Source organism: Falco biarmicus, chromosome 1 (genome assembly GCF_023638135.1).
Source record: "Falco biarmicus isolate bFalBia1 chromosome 1, bFalBia1.pri, whole genome shotgun sequence".
NCBI lineage: Eukaryota > Metazoa > Chordata > Aves > Falconiformes > Falconidae > Falco > Falco biarmicus.
In genome coordinates this window covers 37037145-37056502 of record NC_079288.1, presented here as the reverse complement: position 1 = coordinate 37056502, position 19358 = coordinate 37037145, and the positions used below count along the sequence as shown (strand labels likewise).

The 19358-nt window shown below is 44.6% G+C and overlaps 1 protein-coding gene across 3 annotated transcripts in view; it reads right to left on the bottom strand.

Annotated features, from left to right (window-relative positions):
* The window catches only part of BICDL1 (BICD family like cargo adaptor 1), a 52543-nt gene that overhangs the window by 14531 nt on the left and 18654 nt on the right, over positions 1-19358 (bottom strand). For 2 of the 3 annotated variants that reach the window (XR_008822984.1, XM_056346079.1), the window contains exons 3-7: positions 5889-6005; positions 3688-3834; positions 2529-2708; positions 1998-2216; positions 689-832 (exon numbers count right to left, since the gene is read on the bottom strand). Coding sequence is in view for 2 of the 3 variants with exons in the window: in XM_056346079.1 (XP_056202054.1) it covers positions 689-832; positions 1998-2216; positions 2529-2708; positions 3688-3834; positions 5889-6005 (807 nt within the window). In the remaining variant the exon portion in view is untranslated. The remainder of the gene's footprint in view (positions 1-688; positions 833-1997; positions 2217-2528; positions 2709-3687; positions 3835-5888; positions 6006-19358) is intronic. The other variant, XM_056346089.1, reaches the window with a different exon arrangement.

Here is a 19358-nt window from a genome sequence, read left to right as displayed (position 1 = left end):
ACTGCTGGGTGTTTAATGATGCTCTCACTTTTTTTTCTTTGACCCCATGGTGGGAGGTCCCATAGCTCTATACAAGGCTGTCAGACCCCAGGCTGTGCTGACTTTCTGAACAGGGATGTGTTTTCTTCTTTCTTCTCCAGAAGGGTACAGCAAAAGGGCGATACAGCATGAATGGCAAAACCAGCCAAAGGTGTTAATTCCATTCTCTCCTCCAATGCAGCTGGTGCTGCACAAGCAGCTGCACTAAAAGCTGTTTCTGCTGCAGCCTCCGGATCCCCTCTGGCATTTGGAGGCTTGTCCCACAGAGATTGCAGAGCATCTCCTTTTGGTGCCTGTTCTCCATTTGCTGCTTTTGGCATAGGACTTCAGACACAGACAATGCTACGTTCAGCATGGATGCAGTGTGATTCTGTGCTTCGGCTGTGGTGTTGGTTTTGGGGTTGGATCATTCATTGCTGTTGAGATTGTCTTATTGTCTTAGCCTTAGCCAATGCCTACTGGCTCTGGGGTGCTGCCTGGTTGGCCACAATTAAGATTCTTTGTGTGTACATTTATGAGGGTTTTGGGATGCTGCTGTGGAAGGAGGTGAACCTTGCCCCATGCACAGCAGAGCAGCACATGGAAGGCATGTCTTGGAGGATGAACACAGGTGTTACAACACCACATGTAAAGTGTGGGAATTGCTAACCTGGCTGTGCAGTCGCTGCAGCTCCTCCAAACTCTGCCTCAGTTTCCCCCGTTCTCCCTCCATTAATTCCCTCAGGGCTCGCGAATCCTCACTTGTTCGCCTGATCTGTTCCTCTAAGGTGTCATCGTCACTTCGTCGAGAGCTCTGAGAGCAGGAAAGAAATCTTTTGCTCAGATTTCACTTTAAAAAAGGCAATTGCATTAATTTGATACTGGTTTGGGATACAGGGTACTAAACAAGGAAGACAAAAGTGTCAATGTGACTTTAGTGGAGTTTGAGTTGTGTTCACATGTACCTCCACAGTGGAAACATGCTCAGCCAAGGCTAGCACTTCTACACATAATAAAAAAAAGCATGCAGACATGTTCTCACCTTAGCATAAACCAAATTTACAGAGACCTGCTGACCACTTGGAAAAATGTAACTAAAGTCTCTGTGTTTGTGGACTTTTCTCGGGACTCTTTATTTCTCATTTAACAAATACAACTTCATGTCTATGCTCAGCCACCTTACCAGCTGCTACAGGTACTGAAATGAGGAGGGTAAGTACTCCCATGCATGTCTGCAGTTGCAGGGTCTGCACTGTCTTCCTCACCATGGCATCTCATGTAAGTCACACTGGCAATGCAACCAGCTTGTGGGTGATGGCAATAGGCCTGATTTCAGCCATAGTGAAAAGTGAGGTGTTTTCTTGAAATTCTGCACTCCTGTGGATGCTGAGTGGTCCTCCATGCTTATCCCTTCCTCCCCAGCAGCCCTGGGACCATACCCCACAAGTGCCATCTTGTGCCAGCAAAACCCTTCACCTGTCAATGTATTTGAGTCTGGCAGCTCTTGGCCAGTGTCAGTTCTCAGGAGCAGAACCTACTCACATAGGGGTTATGATGGTTTTGTGATCCCATTGCGAATAAAGCAAGGTTAGGAAAATCCCAAGAGAAATAACTGGTCTGTGATGTATGAGACAATCTGCAACATTTCCATGTTGAAACTCTTAGTTACTGCAAATCTCAAAGAAAGCCCACTTTCCTTAATTTTCCAGAATGACTCCCAGACCAATGACAGTTGCATGAGCTTGAAACTTACGGCGGTCTGACGACTGCAGGCTGAACGCCCATGTGCTAGCTTGGCTCTTGACTGACCATTTGAGACACATGGAGCAGGCTGTGCACTGTGACAGCCCATCTCTGTGGGCCACAGAGGTTTTCTGAGAGACTGGAGTCTTCAGGATCCAGTGGAAACCTGCAGCAAGCTCTGTCACCTGGGCAAGGGGACATGCACAAGCCAAGGTCTCTCTGTGCCACCAACTTACCGTGGAGTCTGCCCCATCCAGCACATTTTGTATCAGTCTTTTCAGCTCGCTAAGTGCTGCCCGTAGGCTGCCAGATGGGACGTCTTTGGCTGATGAGGTTTCTGAAGACTCATCCATGGAGGAGTCTGTAGAGACTGCTGAGTCTGCGCTGTCATTTCCTCTGAGATGGGAGCAGAGATACCGCACTTGGCAATATGCTTCCCAGAGCTGCAGCCTCAGCTGGAACAAGACAGCCTGACATTAGCCTGGGACATCAAGGCCATGGAGATCCTCCTTCCACGGTGAAGTGAGGCATGTGATTGCCAAACCTCACAAATATTTGTTCTAGTTTGCTATGTTGGTTTTGAAATGGATGCAGAGATTTACTTTCATATGGTCAAAAGGGTGTTGATACCAGAGCTGAGACCCACAGCCCCAGTTTTCTGGTGCTTGGTTCAGCTTCAAATCCAGATCAAATGCATTAAAATCCCTCTCCCTTTGTGGCTGGTCACAGAGGTCCATGGGCTTTCCCAGGGGCCAGAGGGCAAATACCTGTTCTCGTTCTTGTTCCAGCTCCTCTGCCTCCATGCTCTGCTCTATCTCAGATAGCAGGGATGTGCTGGTTGTGTTGAAATTTTGGAGGCTTCTCTCCTCACTGAGCTCTTCTACCTTCCCCTGCAGCTGCCGGTAGGACAGCCGCACCTCCTGGAGTTCCAGCTGGCTTTGGTGCAGCTTGCAAAGAAAATCAAGGAATTTGTCAAGGAAGGAGGAAAATAAAAAGTGGAGGGAAAAAAAATATGGACTGGATGAATCTCTTGGTTTGTGAAAGAGCTGAGAGGGAGGAATGGGTGTCACAAAAGAGGGTTTCCAGCCAGGATGAAAGTACTCTTGGCTGGTATTGCTATTTATTGGAGCTTAATAATCTCCAAATGTCATTAGGGACTGTTTAGACTCCAGAATATCCTGAAAGATAAAAATAGCAGGTTAATCAGCACTAAAATGAGGAACATTGTGAAGAAGTTGGGTGCAAAAATTTGCTGAAAACAACACAGCAGGAAGTGAATCCAAAAAGAAAAGTAATATAGACAAGTTTTTTAAAAAAATTATACACATATATAAATACAAAGATATATTAAAACAAGCGGAAAAAAGATTCAGACCTGTTTTGAAGAGCTGGGGATCACAGAAGAGAAACAGAAAAAGCTTGCTCTCTACTAAGATGCCTGACCCCACAGAGGGGCCAGCTTGTTCTCTGGGGAATGACGTTTGGTGACACACAGCTGTGAACACCATTGGGGGTTGCTGGAAACCATCTGAGCAGTGACAGCTATGAGGCCAGTTACTGCCCTCTGGAACTGCAGGGTCTAAAGAATCCCCTTCTGAAGCCAATTCTACTGTTAAACAAGTAAGTAAAATGAACTGCAACCAGAGTTCTCAGCTTCTTTTTATATTTACCTCATTTCCCCAGCACCCTGTCCCACTGCCTTGCTCTGATCTTCTTCCCAAGCTGCTCTTGGCTGTCAAGATGCCCCACTGCAGCTCCTGTTATCTGTCCCCAGGACCTTGCTTGCTGCCACGCTTACATAAGCCATTTTAGTCTTTCAGTTGTTTTGTCTCCCACTTCCTGGTTATTTTCCTGGTCAATTTTACCCCAAATCACGTCTTTTACTGCATTTCCCTCCTTTTCCCTGTCCTGTCACTGCCTCCTCACCTGCAGGTCCTTGTCATGGCTTTGTCTTTCCAGGATGAGGACTCGGTCCTGCAGCTCCTCCACAGTTCCCTGGAGCAGGTCATTCTCCTCCATCATGGCACTAAGGCGATGCTCCAGCTCCCGCTTTCTGTCTGTCAGCATTTTGATCTGCAGAGGAAGGAGAGGCAGTGTCAGATCCTGCACTTTCCAGGGAGCAGAGAGGAGGGAAATCACCTTCCCAAGCAAGAAATGAAATAGCAAAAAGCAAAAGTATGCACGTATGTATTCTGTACCTGTATGAAAGAAATTGTATCTGTGTGTGGTTTAAAGCTTAGGAAAGCTCTAAAAGGAAACTCCTCCTTCACTAGGCTGCAGGGGCAGCTCCAAAGGTGCTGGGTGTGCATTGTAGGAGGCCAGGGAACAAGCAGAAATGTCCAAATGGACTAAACAGAGACCAGCCCTGCCCACCCCTTGTACCTTACAATTTGCAAGGCTGGGTAAAGCAACTTATTTTTTCTGGCTGGTCTCCAACTTAGCATGGTAGCGTTTTCTTCTATATGAGTGCTGGAGACAACAGGGTGAGCCTGTGGGATCCTGCTCCCCATGGGGCTGTGCCTTAGCACTGCCCATATGCTTTTAATTGCTGCATGTTCACCAGGTCCTCACCAGGGATTTTTCTGTCTTTACTTATGAAGACTCCTTTCTGTGCCATGCTTATTTTTAGCCTCCCAGTGATCAGTTGCCTTTAAAATTGGTTCATTTCTTTTAATTGTCAAGGGCAGTGATTTCAGGTGAAGAGGGACAGTGTGCCAAGTAAAACCTCTGTGATTCAGTTAGCTGGGAACAGTACACAGGATGAATCAGCACTACCCAAGGTCACTTCTTGTTTAACCAAGAAAAAGGAGCCTTTTCCCAGATTAATACACTCAAGGACCTCTGGGAACTGGGTATGCCATTTACTAGTCCAGCATAACCCTAAATATTCCCTATGGCCTCCTTTCAATTCATGGACCATAGACAACTTCAGCAACTACCCACTGCTTTCTTGGCCTCTTTGGGACCGTGTCTCTTTGCTGCTTTCCAGGTTGCTGGAAAGATTTGGCCACATGAAAGAATATTAGCAAAGTGCGTGGACTTGCTATTCCTGCAGGGTAAAGGCTGCTGTAGGTATTAGAAAGCTGTTCTTAGGTGACTAATGGTTTCTGAGATGTCTCTTCCCACCACCATCGTGATTTGCATGGGCTGGAGAAAAGGGGTGCAAGAAAAATAAGAGGTATAATACAGAGATTGTATTGAGAGTTCATATTTGGTATCCAAACACTCTGCAAATGACCATATAACAGAGAAAAACATCACTCTGCCATGGGCCCCTGCCCATGGGAAGGGCACAAGGGGAAAGGGATTTGGAAAGCATGAGACAAGAAGGACACAAGGAGGCAAGGTGAGGCATGCACAGTGACAGGCATGCATGATAACAGTGATGCACACACGGGCAAACCCTTTCCGAGGCTCCATACTTACTTCAAGGACCTGCTGCTCCACACCAAGGGGAGGGGAAGAAAAGGCGAGGGGCCAGCAGGGAGCAGGTGGGAGCGGGAGGAAACAAGAAATTGAGAGATTTTAGGAGAAGCTCTTCCAGACATCTTATAAATAAAAAAAGTGGTTGGGTAATAGAGTTGGACATCTTCTACCTGTCTAGTTCCTGTCTACGTGGTCCCCAGTGACCCCTGTCAGGGAAGGTAAGAGTAAGGACAGTAATATCATTCCTGCTAATGTACCAGAGCTAAAACAGGTAGGGGCTACTTGCTTTCCTATATGTGTGGCTCAGAGGCAAGGGAGTATTGCTGCTTTCTTTGCAAGCGTGAGGAACAGAAAAAAACCCTTGCAGACCTTCCTACCGTGCTCCAGATTTTAATCTGTACTGGGCAGCAGCCCTGCAGGAGCACAGCTGTGGTTTAGTTCCTGGAAGATCCTTCTCAGCCATTCATTTTGCAGGTATGCGTGTGGCTGAGGAAGCAGTGGAAGCTGGCCCGTGCCACCCCAGCCAGCCCTGGGTTGCAGCAAAAACTCTCACTGGGGGTGTCCTTTGCCCCATAGCTACCATCCTCTTTGTTTGCTCCAAGCAGCAGGGTTTGTTTACTCAGTTCAGAGGGGTTCATTATAGAAGTTAAAACAGCCCTGGCCACCTTTTGGAAGAGTGAGGCTGAGCGTGGGTGACTCACCTCAGCCTGGAGGCTCTCGAGCCGCACGATGTGTTGGCTGCTGGAAGAGTTCTTCTCCCGAAAGTCCTCCCGGAGGGTGTGGACCTGAAGGGAGAGCTGCCGCTCCACCTCTGATGCCTGCAAGGAGACACCAGCTGTTGTTATCCCAGGGGGTCATCCCATAGACAGAAAGCAGATATCTCCTCCTGCCCACAGGAAGATCTACCCTGATATGACTTCTGCACAAGGCCTAGTTTTGGCAGAAACTCTGAAACCTGCACAGTTTAGGTGAGGGAGAGCAGCCATTCAGACCATGTTGTTTTTCCCTTGGGGCAGCCAAGGGGACACAGCCCATAACTTACTCCCACTGCAAAATAGCATGATGACTCCTTTGTCCTACAGGAAATTCAGTTTTCCTCAAAAATAGTAGTCTAGTTGGGGTTGAGAAGGAGACCAGGCCACTTGCAAAAGCGAGGGGAGCCAATCTCCATAGCCCCTACGAAACACTGCTGTTAGATTTATACTTTCTAAACCTCTGAACATCTTTGGCACAGCTCCAAAATAACAAGTGCTCTTTGCCTCTGATTTCTGGCTCCCATCAGGGCCAGACAGAGAAGCACCCGCTCCAGATGACTGTCAGTGCAGGATCGCTGGGCTTGGCCCTCTTTCCCATTTAGGAGGAGGGATGCCCCATTTATGCGGGGTGGTTTGAGGATAGTAGAAAGGCCATTCCTACCTGCAGGATCCAGGCTGCAGACAGCCCACATAAATGACAGCTTAGACATGTTAACTACTCTCCAGACAGATTTATGGCTGATTTTTACATGGTGAACACACTTGTTTAGGCTTGTAAGAGAACATAAGGTTTTTATGACAAATCCCTAATGAGACAGCACAAATGGATAGTTTTCTATTTAATTAGCCTCCATCAGGTTCCATTACACTTAGGCGCAAACCTCCCCCTCCAGCAGATTAGCTGGAAGTGAATTGATCCCCTTCAAGAGGCAGCATTGCTGTCCTGCTCAGGGCACAGGGTGAGCTGTATGTCCAACAGCAAATGCCATCAGTGGCCACAATGCCTTAGACAGGGAGGTGGAATGGGCAGAAGGGGTGGGGGCAGGCAGAGAAAACTCGCCTTGGGGTCAGCAGCTGTGAGCAGGTTTGGGAGTGCATCATTATATCTAGCAAACATGGGTCAGGATTTGACTCAGGGAGCTGTGGCTGACAGGGAGTCCAAGGCAGCAGCTCCACCAAAGGGTGCAATGACTTTGCACTAGCAGTTTGTAACCTGAGGAATAAGCACACAGACCCAACCTTAGCTGCCCACAAAGGCAACACTACCCCCTCTTAAAAATGGTTCTTTATTTTGCACAATCTGCAGCAAAATAATCCAAATCAGAAGCAAGAGGTACAAGGCTGTTCCAGCTCCATTTTGTGGAGGAAACTGGCTGTTCCAACACTGCTTGCTTGCACGGGCAGCAGAAGACAGTAGTGTGGCCACCAAAATCAGCCAGGCTCTGACCACTGGTTTCTGGAATAAGAAATGGTTTCCAACAGTAAGAAATAATCTTGTCTACCAATTGGTTTTTAGTTCCCTTCTGATCCTGGATTAGCATAATTGGTCTTTTCCCCTTCTTTTAAGCCTCACATCAGAGGCCTTTGCATATCACCCTTACCTCATTTATTTAATAAAGCTTCCTTGCACCGACAGAGTACACAAAATATGATACCACAGCACTATAGGAAACGGTTGGTTATTTTTCTTCCCTTAAGCAGCTATAGATTTCAAAGCATCCTGAACAGCTATTAATTGGTGACACTAAAGAAGATGGATGGATTGTGCTTTTTTGGAATGATTCACTTGCTTTTGTAAAGACTGGTGAAACATCTTCATGCTGAAATACTCTGCAGGAGCTATCAAGGATGAAAAAGCACCAGATAAAAACCACCGAAGGATTTTGCCTGCAAGACACTGACCACACTCCCAAGGAGCTCAAGTGGTATCAGATGAGATAACACACCAGTATTTGATGGTTAACTGTATTATGTAATTTATATGCTAGAACAATTCTACCCACAGACAGTGTAAATGTACAATATAGCAGTAAGAAACACGGGAGTGTTAACAGCACTGTAAAAATCCCTGTTAAGACAATTTATATAGCTGCTGTTGTTAGTTCTGGTCCCCATCCTCAGATTGGAGCAGGTGCAGGGATGGGCTGCAAGGGTGATCCAGATCATGGGAAGTCTGTTACATGAAAAGAGACTAAAAAAGGATGGCTTGTTTTATCTCAAGCAATGAATGCTGAGAGAGCACTCCCTATAAATACATCACGGATAAGCACACAGAAGGGAGAAGTGCTATTTAAGCAGAAGCACAATTTTGGCAGAAAAAAATTATGTGAATAAACTGGATAAGGGTATAAAGGCTGGGAATAGGAAAATTTCTACATTTCAAAGGAGTTGCAGCAGGATTCCTCCTCCTGCACCATTACAACAGGAGAAATGGTGGCAAAAATTAATTTTGTGATGAAGCTGGATCACTTTATCATGCATTTTCTTTCAGAGGGCTGCCTATGACAGAAGGGAAATGAATTGACCTCAAAGGTCCTTTCCGGTACTAGATGGCTTGCAGGGCTGTTAAGATTTGTATTCATCAGCTTTAAATCGTCATCTGGAATTTACCTACTTGCTCCTCAGCTTACATGCTTACACATCTTATCCTGCAGTTACAGCCCACATGGAGGGAACAGAGGACTCACTTACTGATAGCATTTAGGGCCCGAAAGCAGACAGGATGTTATGGTGTCACCTCAGCATACACCATTCACATCTTATCTCATGCAGTAGAGAAAAGTAAAAATAATACTTTCTTTAGCCTCACACAGTGCAGAACACTCTCTGAGCAGCCATTTAACAGAAGTAAACAGAAATGACTGTATCATGTGTTTTCCTCCACAGGAAGAGGAGGAAAAGTCTTCATCCAGTTCTTCTAGATAGGGAAATGGCTGATACCTTTAGTTTCACCTTTGCAAAGATTTTTCATAGACACGAGACAAAGTCTTCTGAGCTGAGCGCTGGTCATGGAAACTCCGTTTTCATGCTACATTGGTTTCAGGGGTTATTCATACTGCTGCTGAACTACCCTTTCTCATTTATTACAAAGTCCAGATTTTAACATCAGTTTGCATTATTTTATGGAAAGCCATCTTGACAGTGTCCAGGATTTGTCAAGCTTTGTAGTGTATTTTCATATGGTGTCTTCATGTTTCCTCCACGCTGTTGTACATGTGCGCATGTGTACATGTGTGTTTTAAACCATGAGCTCTCTAATGATTAATTCTAACATGCTTTTTTACTTAGTGTCAACAGAAGATGGAACCTTCTCTCTGCATTTTCCCTTTATTGCTCAAATAATGTTTTTTGTTGAATTGAAGTGAGTTCCTTCTGTCTCAGCCCGTCTGGCTCTACTCTCATTATGCAAACTGTAGGGCTTTCTCTTCCCCATCCGTGTTTTCCTAAACATTAACAGCTAAAGCCTTTTGTGGTTACGTCAATCATTTAGTGATGCATTGATTTTGCTAGAGAAGTAATATTCTTTCCCGAAAGGCAGACATATATCGCACATCATAGCTTTGCTCTGTAGTTAAGAAAGAATTAATTTCCTGGGTACAGGCAAATTAGCCAACACAGCCACCAGGCAGAACTTGAAACATATCTGCAAAAGTGTAGACATCAATTCACAATTAGATATATTCAATCAGCTGTGAGATTTGTTTTCTGGACTTCAGGCAAGGTTTAGATGAGATTTGGGCAGTGCAAGAAGAGCAGGAGGACATTTTGGCCTCTGCTCTAATTAAGGGCTTTTTTCATTACAAACCTGATTAAGTTTCCCTAGTGATTAATTTTGAAGTGCTAAAATACAGAAAACTGTGCAGACATTTGGCAGAAAAATATGGCTTACGAGTTACAATAACTCTGTAGGGTTAAACATCTGGGATATATGAGCAATAAATAAATAAATATAAATACATTGGAGCACTGATGCTTCTGTGAAGAGGGGATCTTTGAAATGTTTGGGTTGGACTGTGAGAAATGAATGGCCTGTAGATTAGTCTCATTCAAAGAAACCCCTCTTTTGGGGGAAGATTTGCTAAATAAAACTAACTGCATCCAAAATATCCAGCTATAAGTCATGTCAGAAAGAAAAGGAGAATGGAAAAAGTTTAGTAGACTGTACCTGGGTGAAGAAGCCGATGTTTCCATATGATTTACTTCTACAAACAAGATGATTCAAATTTAAGAAAGGATCTCAAAGATTTTATTGCCTAAAATAGCTAAGAAAGAGAAGTCCTAATTAGTGCTAAATTTGTAACACTCGGGAGAGTGTGTTACCCCTTTTATTAATTTGCTAATGGCTGAGTTCAAGGGACTCCCTGCTCCCACTGTGGTACCATTAACACTTCAAACCACTAATCGCTGCCTCCCCTGGCTTCGGGTTCCTGGATTCAACAGCTCTTCTCTGGGAGGAAAATATATTTGGTGACTGAAACGCAAGTAAAGGAGGAAACAACAAACGTCTTGCTTTAGAATAATAATTAAGAAAAAATACATTAATCTCGCTGCTGAGGGAAGCCCCAAAGGATTGGGATTGCTGCCCTGTTGCCACAGCCAGGGTTCCTGCACCCTGTGCCCACCAGCAGCGGCGGCAAGCCTGGTTTGCTGGGCTAGCTGACCCATGCCAACAAAGCAGTGAGGCCATGGCTGTTTTCCAGCCCTCAGCACACCAGCACCATAAGCAACCATCTTTATTTTGCATACCTGGAGGTTTCCCAGTTTAGGAATCTTTGAGAGATTTTTTTTACCAAAGCTTTTTAATTCAGGTCAACTTTAAATTGTTATTCGAAGCATTGGTCTATCCAGGAAAGTACTTCTGAATAACAGAAGGTGATGCTTGCCGTTTGTCACCTTTTGAGGGCTTTGGTTTGAGTTGAAGATTTATATGCGCAGAGGAGCAAACCCCTGATGGAGGGCCCCTGCACCACCATGTAGAGAAAGGCCATAGCTCCGTGGTGGGCTGCCGGGTGCCCACCCAGCCGCTCCCTCACTGCCCCTCCCTAACAAGACTGGGGGGGAGAAAATAAGATGAAAAAGCTTGTGAGTTGGGATAAAGACAGGGAGATCGCTTACTGTTAGAGGAATTTGAAGTAAAAGCAGTGACTGGGAGATGCAATGGGCAAGGCTCAGATGGGGCATCGCCAGGGACTGAACAGCGGGGGATTTTTTTTGTTGTTGTAAAGTAGTGAAGGGTGAGGGGAGCTATACTCAGCGTGTAGATTGCTCATCTTTATCGTGTTGTAACAATACCGCTTCGATTTTGGCGTGAGGAGATTTTGTTTTTGTGGTTGATGGCATCAGTGAAGAGTGTGTGACGAATGCGTATTTAAATAATTCTTCAATCTGTGTTTCACTGAGGTGAGGGGTAGAATTTATTAGGTTTAGGTGTCCAGGCACTGGCAGCGGGGCTGCAGGGAGTTCTGTGAGGAGAGGGCAGGGCTACCTCAGGCTGTGAACAGCCGGTTCCAGCCGGTCCCGGCTGGTTCTGCACCAGCCTCGCTGCAGGGCGCAGGTGAGCTCGCCAGTGACACCTGCAGCGCCTCTGAAAATATGCACTAAAGAAAGGACAAAACACATTCTGGCAGAGATGTATGAGGTAAAAAGTGTGACAAACAGCCCTGTGAGTACCCAGGTTGGAGGAAGAGGAGGAGGAGGAGGAGGAGGGGGACGTGACTAAGCCTTTGCTGGAGGATCTCTTCCCACTGCTCCCCAGTGTGGTGCAGGACATTGGAGCTGGGGAGTGCTGTGCATCATGGCCAGGGCCAGCATTGTCCCCGTCTCTGCCAAATGATGTGGCAGGTCTGAATCCTCCTCTTTTTGCTGCATCCCTCACTCTGCTACTGCCCAGGTAAGGGGAAATTTAACTACATAAAGTATATAGCAGCTTGGCCCTGGTGTGAACTGTTGTGTGAAAAAATAAGAATTCAGGAAACCTGCAACACTTCCAAAATATTTTGGTTGTAAACAACCACCAGAGACCATAAACATTGATGCCATGGGATATTTTTAGAAAAAATGGTTTTTTTAAGATTGTAAAAGTGCTAGGATAGCACTATCTAATATATGCCTATTATATATCCAGTAGCTACAAGCAGTCTGGCAGGTGGATTAAATACCACCAGCCAATGTGAGTGTATCTGCTAGCTTTTGCAGGTCAGATTGACTTCCTAACACAGGTTTCTTTCTGCTCAGAAATCATTTTTGCAACCTGCCATAGCACCCATCAGCCCGCTCCCTAGCATTCTTTGTTTTGACTCCCAGCTGACTGCTGCTTCATTTAGGTAAGATTTGTGAGGCGGCCACTGTAGGGGGGACATGCAGCATCCAGCCTGCGGTGTCCTCCCTGGGGCCTGGCACTGAAGTCATACACCTATATGAAACGGTGAGCTGGATGGGGCATGCTGTCTTCCTGTCTCTGTCACTTTTTTTCAGTGCAATTCAGGCAAATTAATCTGTATCTCACATTTGGTGCCTTTATACCACACACCTTCATGCTCAGCTACCTGCAATGTTTTTACACCCCTGCAGGTCTCTTATTCAGAAGGTCCTACAGTCCATCTCTGCTTGGACAGAAGGGATTGATTTTGCAGCACGCTGCCTGACCTCCTTTGTTACAGCCATACAGGCTGATGAGCCTTCCCTTCAGTGGGGAACAGGCTGACATTGTAGAGCACAGGCCATCTGGATTGGTTGGGGGGGTCCTATACTGACAACCAAGCAGGTGGGCAAGAGAAAGAAACAAATGAGCATTTTTTTAGCATAAGATGGACTTGTCAAAAAAAAAAGGGAATCAAAGATCTAAAGGATGAGGATCTGTAATTGCCAAAGCAAGGAGTCTGAGTAATTGAGAAGAGGCACTGGAGTTACTCTTTTATAAGCGTCAGACTCAGGACATGTTACTGAGAGGAATAGCCTCGTGGCTGTAGCATTAAACCTAGTCTGAGGGGATTCTGTGAGACAAAGGATAGCAGTGGCATATTATACTAAGATCTGCCCTACTTCCACAGTTGTGACATTTTGGAAACATGATTGCTTGTGTAAAAGTGAGAATTCCCTGCTGCAGATCTGTTCCCCTTTCTGTTCTGTAGGACAAGTAGGAAATGCTTAACCTGTTCTTCAACCTCACTCCTATTTACCTGAGTTTTAAAATAAAACAAAAAAAAGAATATGAGTAGTTTCAACACACTGTAGTCATGCAGTGGGCTCTTCTGGATGGCAGTGAGTCTATGCCACATCAGCTCAAATGCTTCACACCTGAGAGGCAGAGGCTAGTGGGGGAGCTGGCTATAAGAGAGAACAAGGATCAGCTGGGTTTTTTTCTGTGTGGCTGTGCTTGCACCTGCCTATTAAGGTGCAGAAGTGGTGTTGGGGTGGGGCTGTTTAGCTCCTTCGTGGAAACCTCCGCAAAATCTGAACGTGCATTGCCTGTTTTGAGGGGTGAAGTGCTTGCATTAGCTGACTTTGGTTGGTTCCTGTGTTTCTGATGGCTGAAGTGCTGCAACTGCTGCTGGAGATAACCTGAAGGTACTGCAAGGTACTGCTACTTTTTAACTTCCAAGTGTCCTTAAAATATACTTTTAATAGTGATAGTGAACTTTTGCTGCATCACTAAGCAAAGCATGAAAGAGTAGTTAGGGTTTTCCTAGCAATATAATTGTTCTTTTTTCCCTCCTATAAGGCTAGCTGATGTATAAGAACCAGTTTTCAGGATAAAGCTCTGAACGCTTTGGCAAAGAGCTCAGGGAAACGAATGCAAAATGGTGGTCTTCATCTTGTATTTCAGTAAGTGCTTGGATAACTGGCCGAGGCCAAAAACCATTATCTTAGGCTAAATCATTTTATGGGATTAGGAACTTCTGTTTAGAGCAGAAACAAAGGCAGTTGTGTGCCATATGCAGGCAAGTCTAACTGGGTATAATATCTCTAGGTTTATTGTTTGAATGAAAGAAATAGCTTCACAAGTGGATGTGGGTTGTGCACATGTTTTAGGAGGTGCTTAAACACGAGCCTCCCTTTTTTGTGGTTTGTTCTTGACCTAAGCATTTGGCTCTTGTGGAGAGGAAAATACAGTGTGTGGAAAAATGAGTCAGTCTGCTTCCTGTGGGAGGGACTGCCGGAGGCCTGATGCTTTGAATGCTGCAATAAATTAGCACTGGAGATAGCACTTCGTGTCCTCCAGGCACACTTTGTCCTCTGAGTTAAGTAGTGCACGAAGTGGCTCTTGCTCTCTGTATGCAAATTCTGCTTGCAGAAGAAGTGTGGGAGATGAGACAGCTTTGCACAGTGACTCCCAGGGCTGGTGTCTGTTGTAGGGCTCTGGATGGAGAGCTGAATATGGGTCTTGTTGGCAGCAACTGGGCTCCTGATTGTTGAGAAGGAATAGGGTAATAAAGTGTAAGACTAGCAGGCTCTTCTAGTTCTGTGTAGATGCTGCACATAACCTTGAAAGAAGTACTTGTTCCTCTGCACTTTAGTTACCTATTTGTAAATGGAAGCAGAAAGGCTTAATGGCTTAAATAATCCAGTCTGGTGATGCTAAAGTGGAGCTGAGAGGAACCCCCACATTAATTTCAGTGGAGCACAACTTGGGTCTAGTGTGTCACAAGGGGATCTGGGACTTTCAGGTTGGTCTGTTGTCTGTCCCCCACACCTGTGAGACTGCAGTTTCTCAAGTTTTGCCTTGGTCTAGCAGAGGAAACTGATACAGTGTGAAAGCTGGATGGTCTGTGTTTTGTGTAAGTTAGTTCAGTGGTCTGCTCTCCTAGTTAACTTCTAATGCATTTCTAACCTTAATTTCCATGAATACATTATTTTTCCCTGACAAAAGGCATATTTTTATCTTGATAGAACATTTTGGCCAAGTTACCTTTGATGTAGATTTTTAATCTAGATTTTTTGAACTCAGTTTGACTCTTCTACTTGAGCTAAAGGATGAAAAATATTTCTTCCAGTAAATTTCTAGTGAGCTATAAGTGCGGGTCAGATGATAGTCTAATGAAATACGAAATGCCTAACTAGTTTGGGTATAGCTGTACTGGGAATGTGAGGACTTAACTTGATCATTAAGACATTTTGAAAAAAGAAGCAGAAGCTTATGATGGTGGAGGCAAAGAGAAATGTAACATACCCTCCTGCTCTGAGGGTCTTCCCCTGGTAGCCGGAAGTCAGGACAGTCAATCTCCATTCTTGAATTTATTTTTTTATGAAATTGGTTTTAGTCTATGACTTTAAACCTGGAGGTGTTCAAACTCAAATGTCAGTGCCTGGAAGCAAGGGACAATAATTAATCTTCTTGCAGTCTCTTACTCTGGCTTTAAGTGCTCTATTTCCTTTATTTCAAAGAATATTAACTGAGTTCTGTTGGGGATATCTAATAGGTAATGGCAAGCTAGCAGCTCTGCCTGCTCTTGAAATCTTCATCTATACACCCTGTTAAGCTCCAAATATACTCTTTTAGGATTTAGTAGTAATATACAAACCAAAAGCTTTCCAATGTGTGTAGCCTTGATACTCAAACTTGGATGTACGTGTCTAAGTGCACAAAAATACTGGTGTCCGTTCATATACATGTGAAATGAGTGGATGCCAAAAAAAGATGGGGCAAAATTCAAGGACCTGACTTGAAATATATTTATCTCAGGAAGCCTTCAAACAGGAAGAGAGAAAATGTTTTCTAAAATGTAGGTGTATTTAAACTTTGTGGTAGATTGACCCGGGAGATGTTTTTTTAGCTTTTAAATCTGTGTGAAGACTGACTCCCAACGACTTCTATCAGGCTGTTTCTTAATAACAGTGCTGATATGTTTGCTCATTTATTTCACAACTTGATGAATTTATTTGAAAACCTAGAGGAGGCAGACTTAAGAAAGCAAGACAGAAGGTGTTCTGTGCAGAAGGCTTACTCCTGATAGCTGATGCAGTAGAACTTCTGGCTGCTTTCTGTAGAAAATTAAGAAAACCTTAACCCCATAGTGAATATTGGCCAGGATGAGAGCTGCAGCTTCAAACTATTCCATTAAAGCTTTCTCTTCAGTGAATGTTTTTATCACTGATACGTGCAGTAGGGTCATAAAGGAAAACTGAGTACCATAAAAATGAGTAAGTCACCACAAAGTTTTGGGAAAAAAACCCAAAACCCACATGGCAGCATGTCACAATTGTAATGCTTAAATAAAAAGGTCCTAATCTACTTTCTTGAAGGATTGTTGTACAGCTGCTAGGTAACATTTTACTTAAAAATATTTCTTGGTCAGCTAGTATTAGATCTGTCACTCTAAACACAACAGAACTGTGCTGGATACCTGCAGACAAAGCTTCTAGAGATACTATTTAACTTATCAATACTTCTTCCTGTACTTCTGCAGCCTCCAGCTATTCCTGAATTGTTTTCCCTTGTTGGCAGCATGAAAAGATCTGTTTAGAGCATAAGGTCTTCCAAGCAGACTTCGAGCACAAGGCAGACCTTGCTCTTGAAGATTGCTGACAAAAGATAATTACAATGTGTTCGTAATAACATCTGAGCACTCAGATCTGCGGAAGTGGAATACAGATCTATACTTTATACATTACCATATGTAAAGTATATAAATGCTTGTCCTCCCTCAGTCCAGCTTCGCTCTGCTTCCACTAAGGTTCAGCATAAGACTCAGTGCAGCAGGTGCTTGAACACAGAAGTACTTGTTTACCTTTTTGTGCAGTGCCACAGGTGTAAGCACTAAGGGGATTAGGTCTTGAAGTCGTGGATCTTCAGGGCAGGGGCTTGGCCCTCAGGGCAGTCTGCACCTTGATAGCACTTGTAGTGGCAAATATGTAATAGTAACTTTTAGCATAAGCCAGAGCTGCTAAATTAAGCCACAGCAGGTGTATTCAAAGTCAAGGGTAAATTTTTTGAACACCTGTAACCCATTTTTTGGGAAGCTGCTGAGCTCTAGTGTAAGTGGCTAGATCTTCTTGTGTGTGTCAGCCTGGCAGGTGAGGTACTCGCCTGAAGAGACTGCATGGGTATTACTGCGGCCAGAGTCTCTGGATGATGGGAGAATCAAGAAACAAGAATGTGGATCTCTCCTTGGAGCCTTGTCCTCCTACAATCTAGCTTTTAAAAAGTTCTTGCATGAATTTAAATAACAGCTTTTGGCAAACTCACTGGCATTTTAGTACTTCAAGTCCTACAAAAAGCTGTGCTTGGAAATAAAAAATAAAGCTAGACCATGGAGAGCAAACTTAGCTGGAAAACAAGGTGGGTACAGCACATACTGTAGGATGGTATATGAAATATACTAGGTTCTGCCAAATCATACACAGAGGAATAATCAAGGATTGGAAAGAGCCCTTCAGTGAGTCTCATGCTTTGGTGGATCTGTGAATATCACTTAAGGTAAAGCATGGATGATCCTGTATGGGTGAAACCATCTCAGTCACAAACCCTTCATGTGTTCAGTTATTTTTTTGATGGAGTGATGCAGTGCTGTCAAAAGAAGAAAAATCTGCTGTGGCAACATTCCAACAGCTGTTAAAATAACTGCATGTGAACTAGAGTCCTCTTGCAAGCATTGCAGACAAAGACTCTGTGCTTGGCTGTGGGCAAATTTGGCACACATATACTATACTTAGATTTGCACCTATGGCCAAGGTTTTGCAAATGTAAGTTGGGCAGCATTGCATCAAAAACCCTTCCCCGCAGTTGAAGATGCTGCTTAGATGGATAAGAACCATTCAAGTTGTGTTTTGTTTTGGCACTTGAGGCTGTTGCTTTCTGACAACAGACACAGAAAGCTTGCAGTGAGCCTAGGCTGGGGCAGGGAGCAGGTGCCAGGCAGACATAGGGACTGGGGGTGATCTGCGGCTCAGGTTTCTGTACAACCAAGTCATGCTACTGCCTGCAAACCAATGCTGGGGTATGGAGACCTGTAAGCACTGCAAGAGATATTAGATTGGGAAACATTGTACTGACAGATGCTGTGATCATTAGCAGCCTGTCCTGCGTATCTGATGGTGAGAAGGTGGCTGGAGGTTTGATGGCTTAAGCTTTGTCTGGAAAGAAGTAGCATCCTTCATAAAGCTGTCACGACCAGAGGAAGGGGAGCATGCTTCCCTCCACTAAAATTCCCTGATTTACCCTCAGTGATCTGGAGGGTCAGAGTATGTAAAGGCCTACTGGCCCCCTTTGGGAGAAGGGGGAGGGGGTGAGGAAAAGGTTGTTGATTTTGGCTCTAGTGCTTTTAAGCAAATGTCAGCACTGTTGTGTCATGTACCCTGTGTATGTGCTTTCTGGCCCTAACTAGGTAGTAGGAGACCCGCTGAAGTACACCAAGTAAAATAAAACAAAATTTGTGTGGCAGTGGCTGTTCTTCAGCTTCAAAGTCTCCCTGACAAGTTATTGGGTTGTTGGAGCGCACTTCATTTTGAAGGCCCAGTTTGAGCATGCTTATACTTTACCTGTGGCAATTTTCATTGCTTTCCAGTTACGTTCTCTTATTGCTTTATCTTCAGCAGAGAGGGCTGCCTCGCACAAGTGTGTGTGGATTATCCTGCACTTGAGTACGGGCTGATCTACTGCTCCAGTTCTTATGCTACTATAGTAGGATTTTAAACTGGGATCTTCCCTAGTGTTGCTGCGTATAAATGATTAACTTTCTCTTCCTCTTGCTGCCTGAAAGCAAGAATAATGTCATCAGTGACAGAGGAGATCATGATATTCAGCTCTCGGCAGATTTTATTCCTCTTGCTGCTGTTGGTGAGTCTTTCCATGTGCACAAGCCTGTGGTAGCAATACTAAATCTACTGACTGCTTGCTGTGTGCAGGAATGTCTAAAATGGTGTCGCTTCAAACTTCTGCCAGTACATAGGCACATGAGTTAGGAAGACTTTTATCCTATCTGTGCTAAAAGTCACCTGCCTTAAGCCACTGATCCCTTTTCCCCCTCCTGTCTTGCATGTCATGAGGTGTGTGCTCGAGTTGGCAGATGGCTGGGGAGCAAATAGGTCCACAGAAGCATGCAAAGAAATTGGGTTGCATCATGGCTAACCAGCTTGTGCCAAGAGTTGGATTTTTTTCTGCCTGCCACTACCCTGCCTACGCTGGCTTCCTTGTTGCCTCTTGGGTTGGCTGTTTTGTGACCTACCTCCTGGAACAAGCTTGGAGACCTTTTTTTCCTCTTCTCTCTCAGCTCTCTCTAGTTGATTAGTCTAATAGATATCAGCCATGGCACACTGTTGAATTCACATACAGACATAATGCTGTGCCAGAGATTTGTTTGCTTAATTACAGAATACTTCTGCTGTAGTGGGTCTGCTTTTGGTTTTGGTGCTGAGGCTGGTGCTTCTTTCTTGGCTCTGCTCAGAGACATTTTTTTTGTTCTACTGAATTAGAGCAGA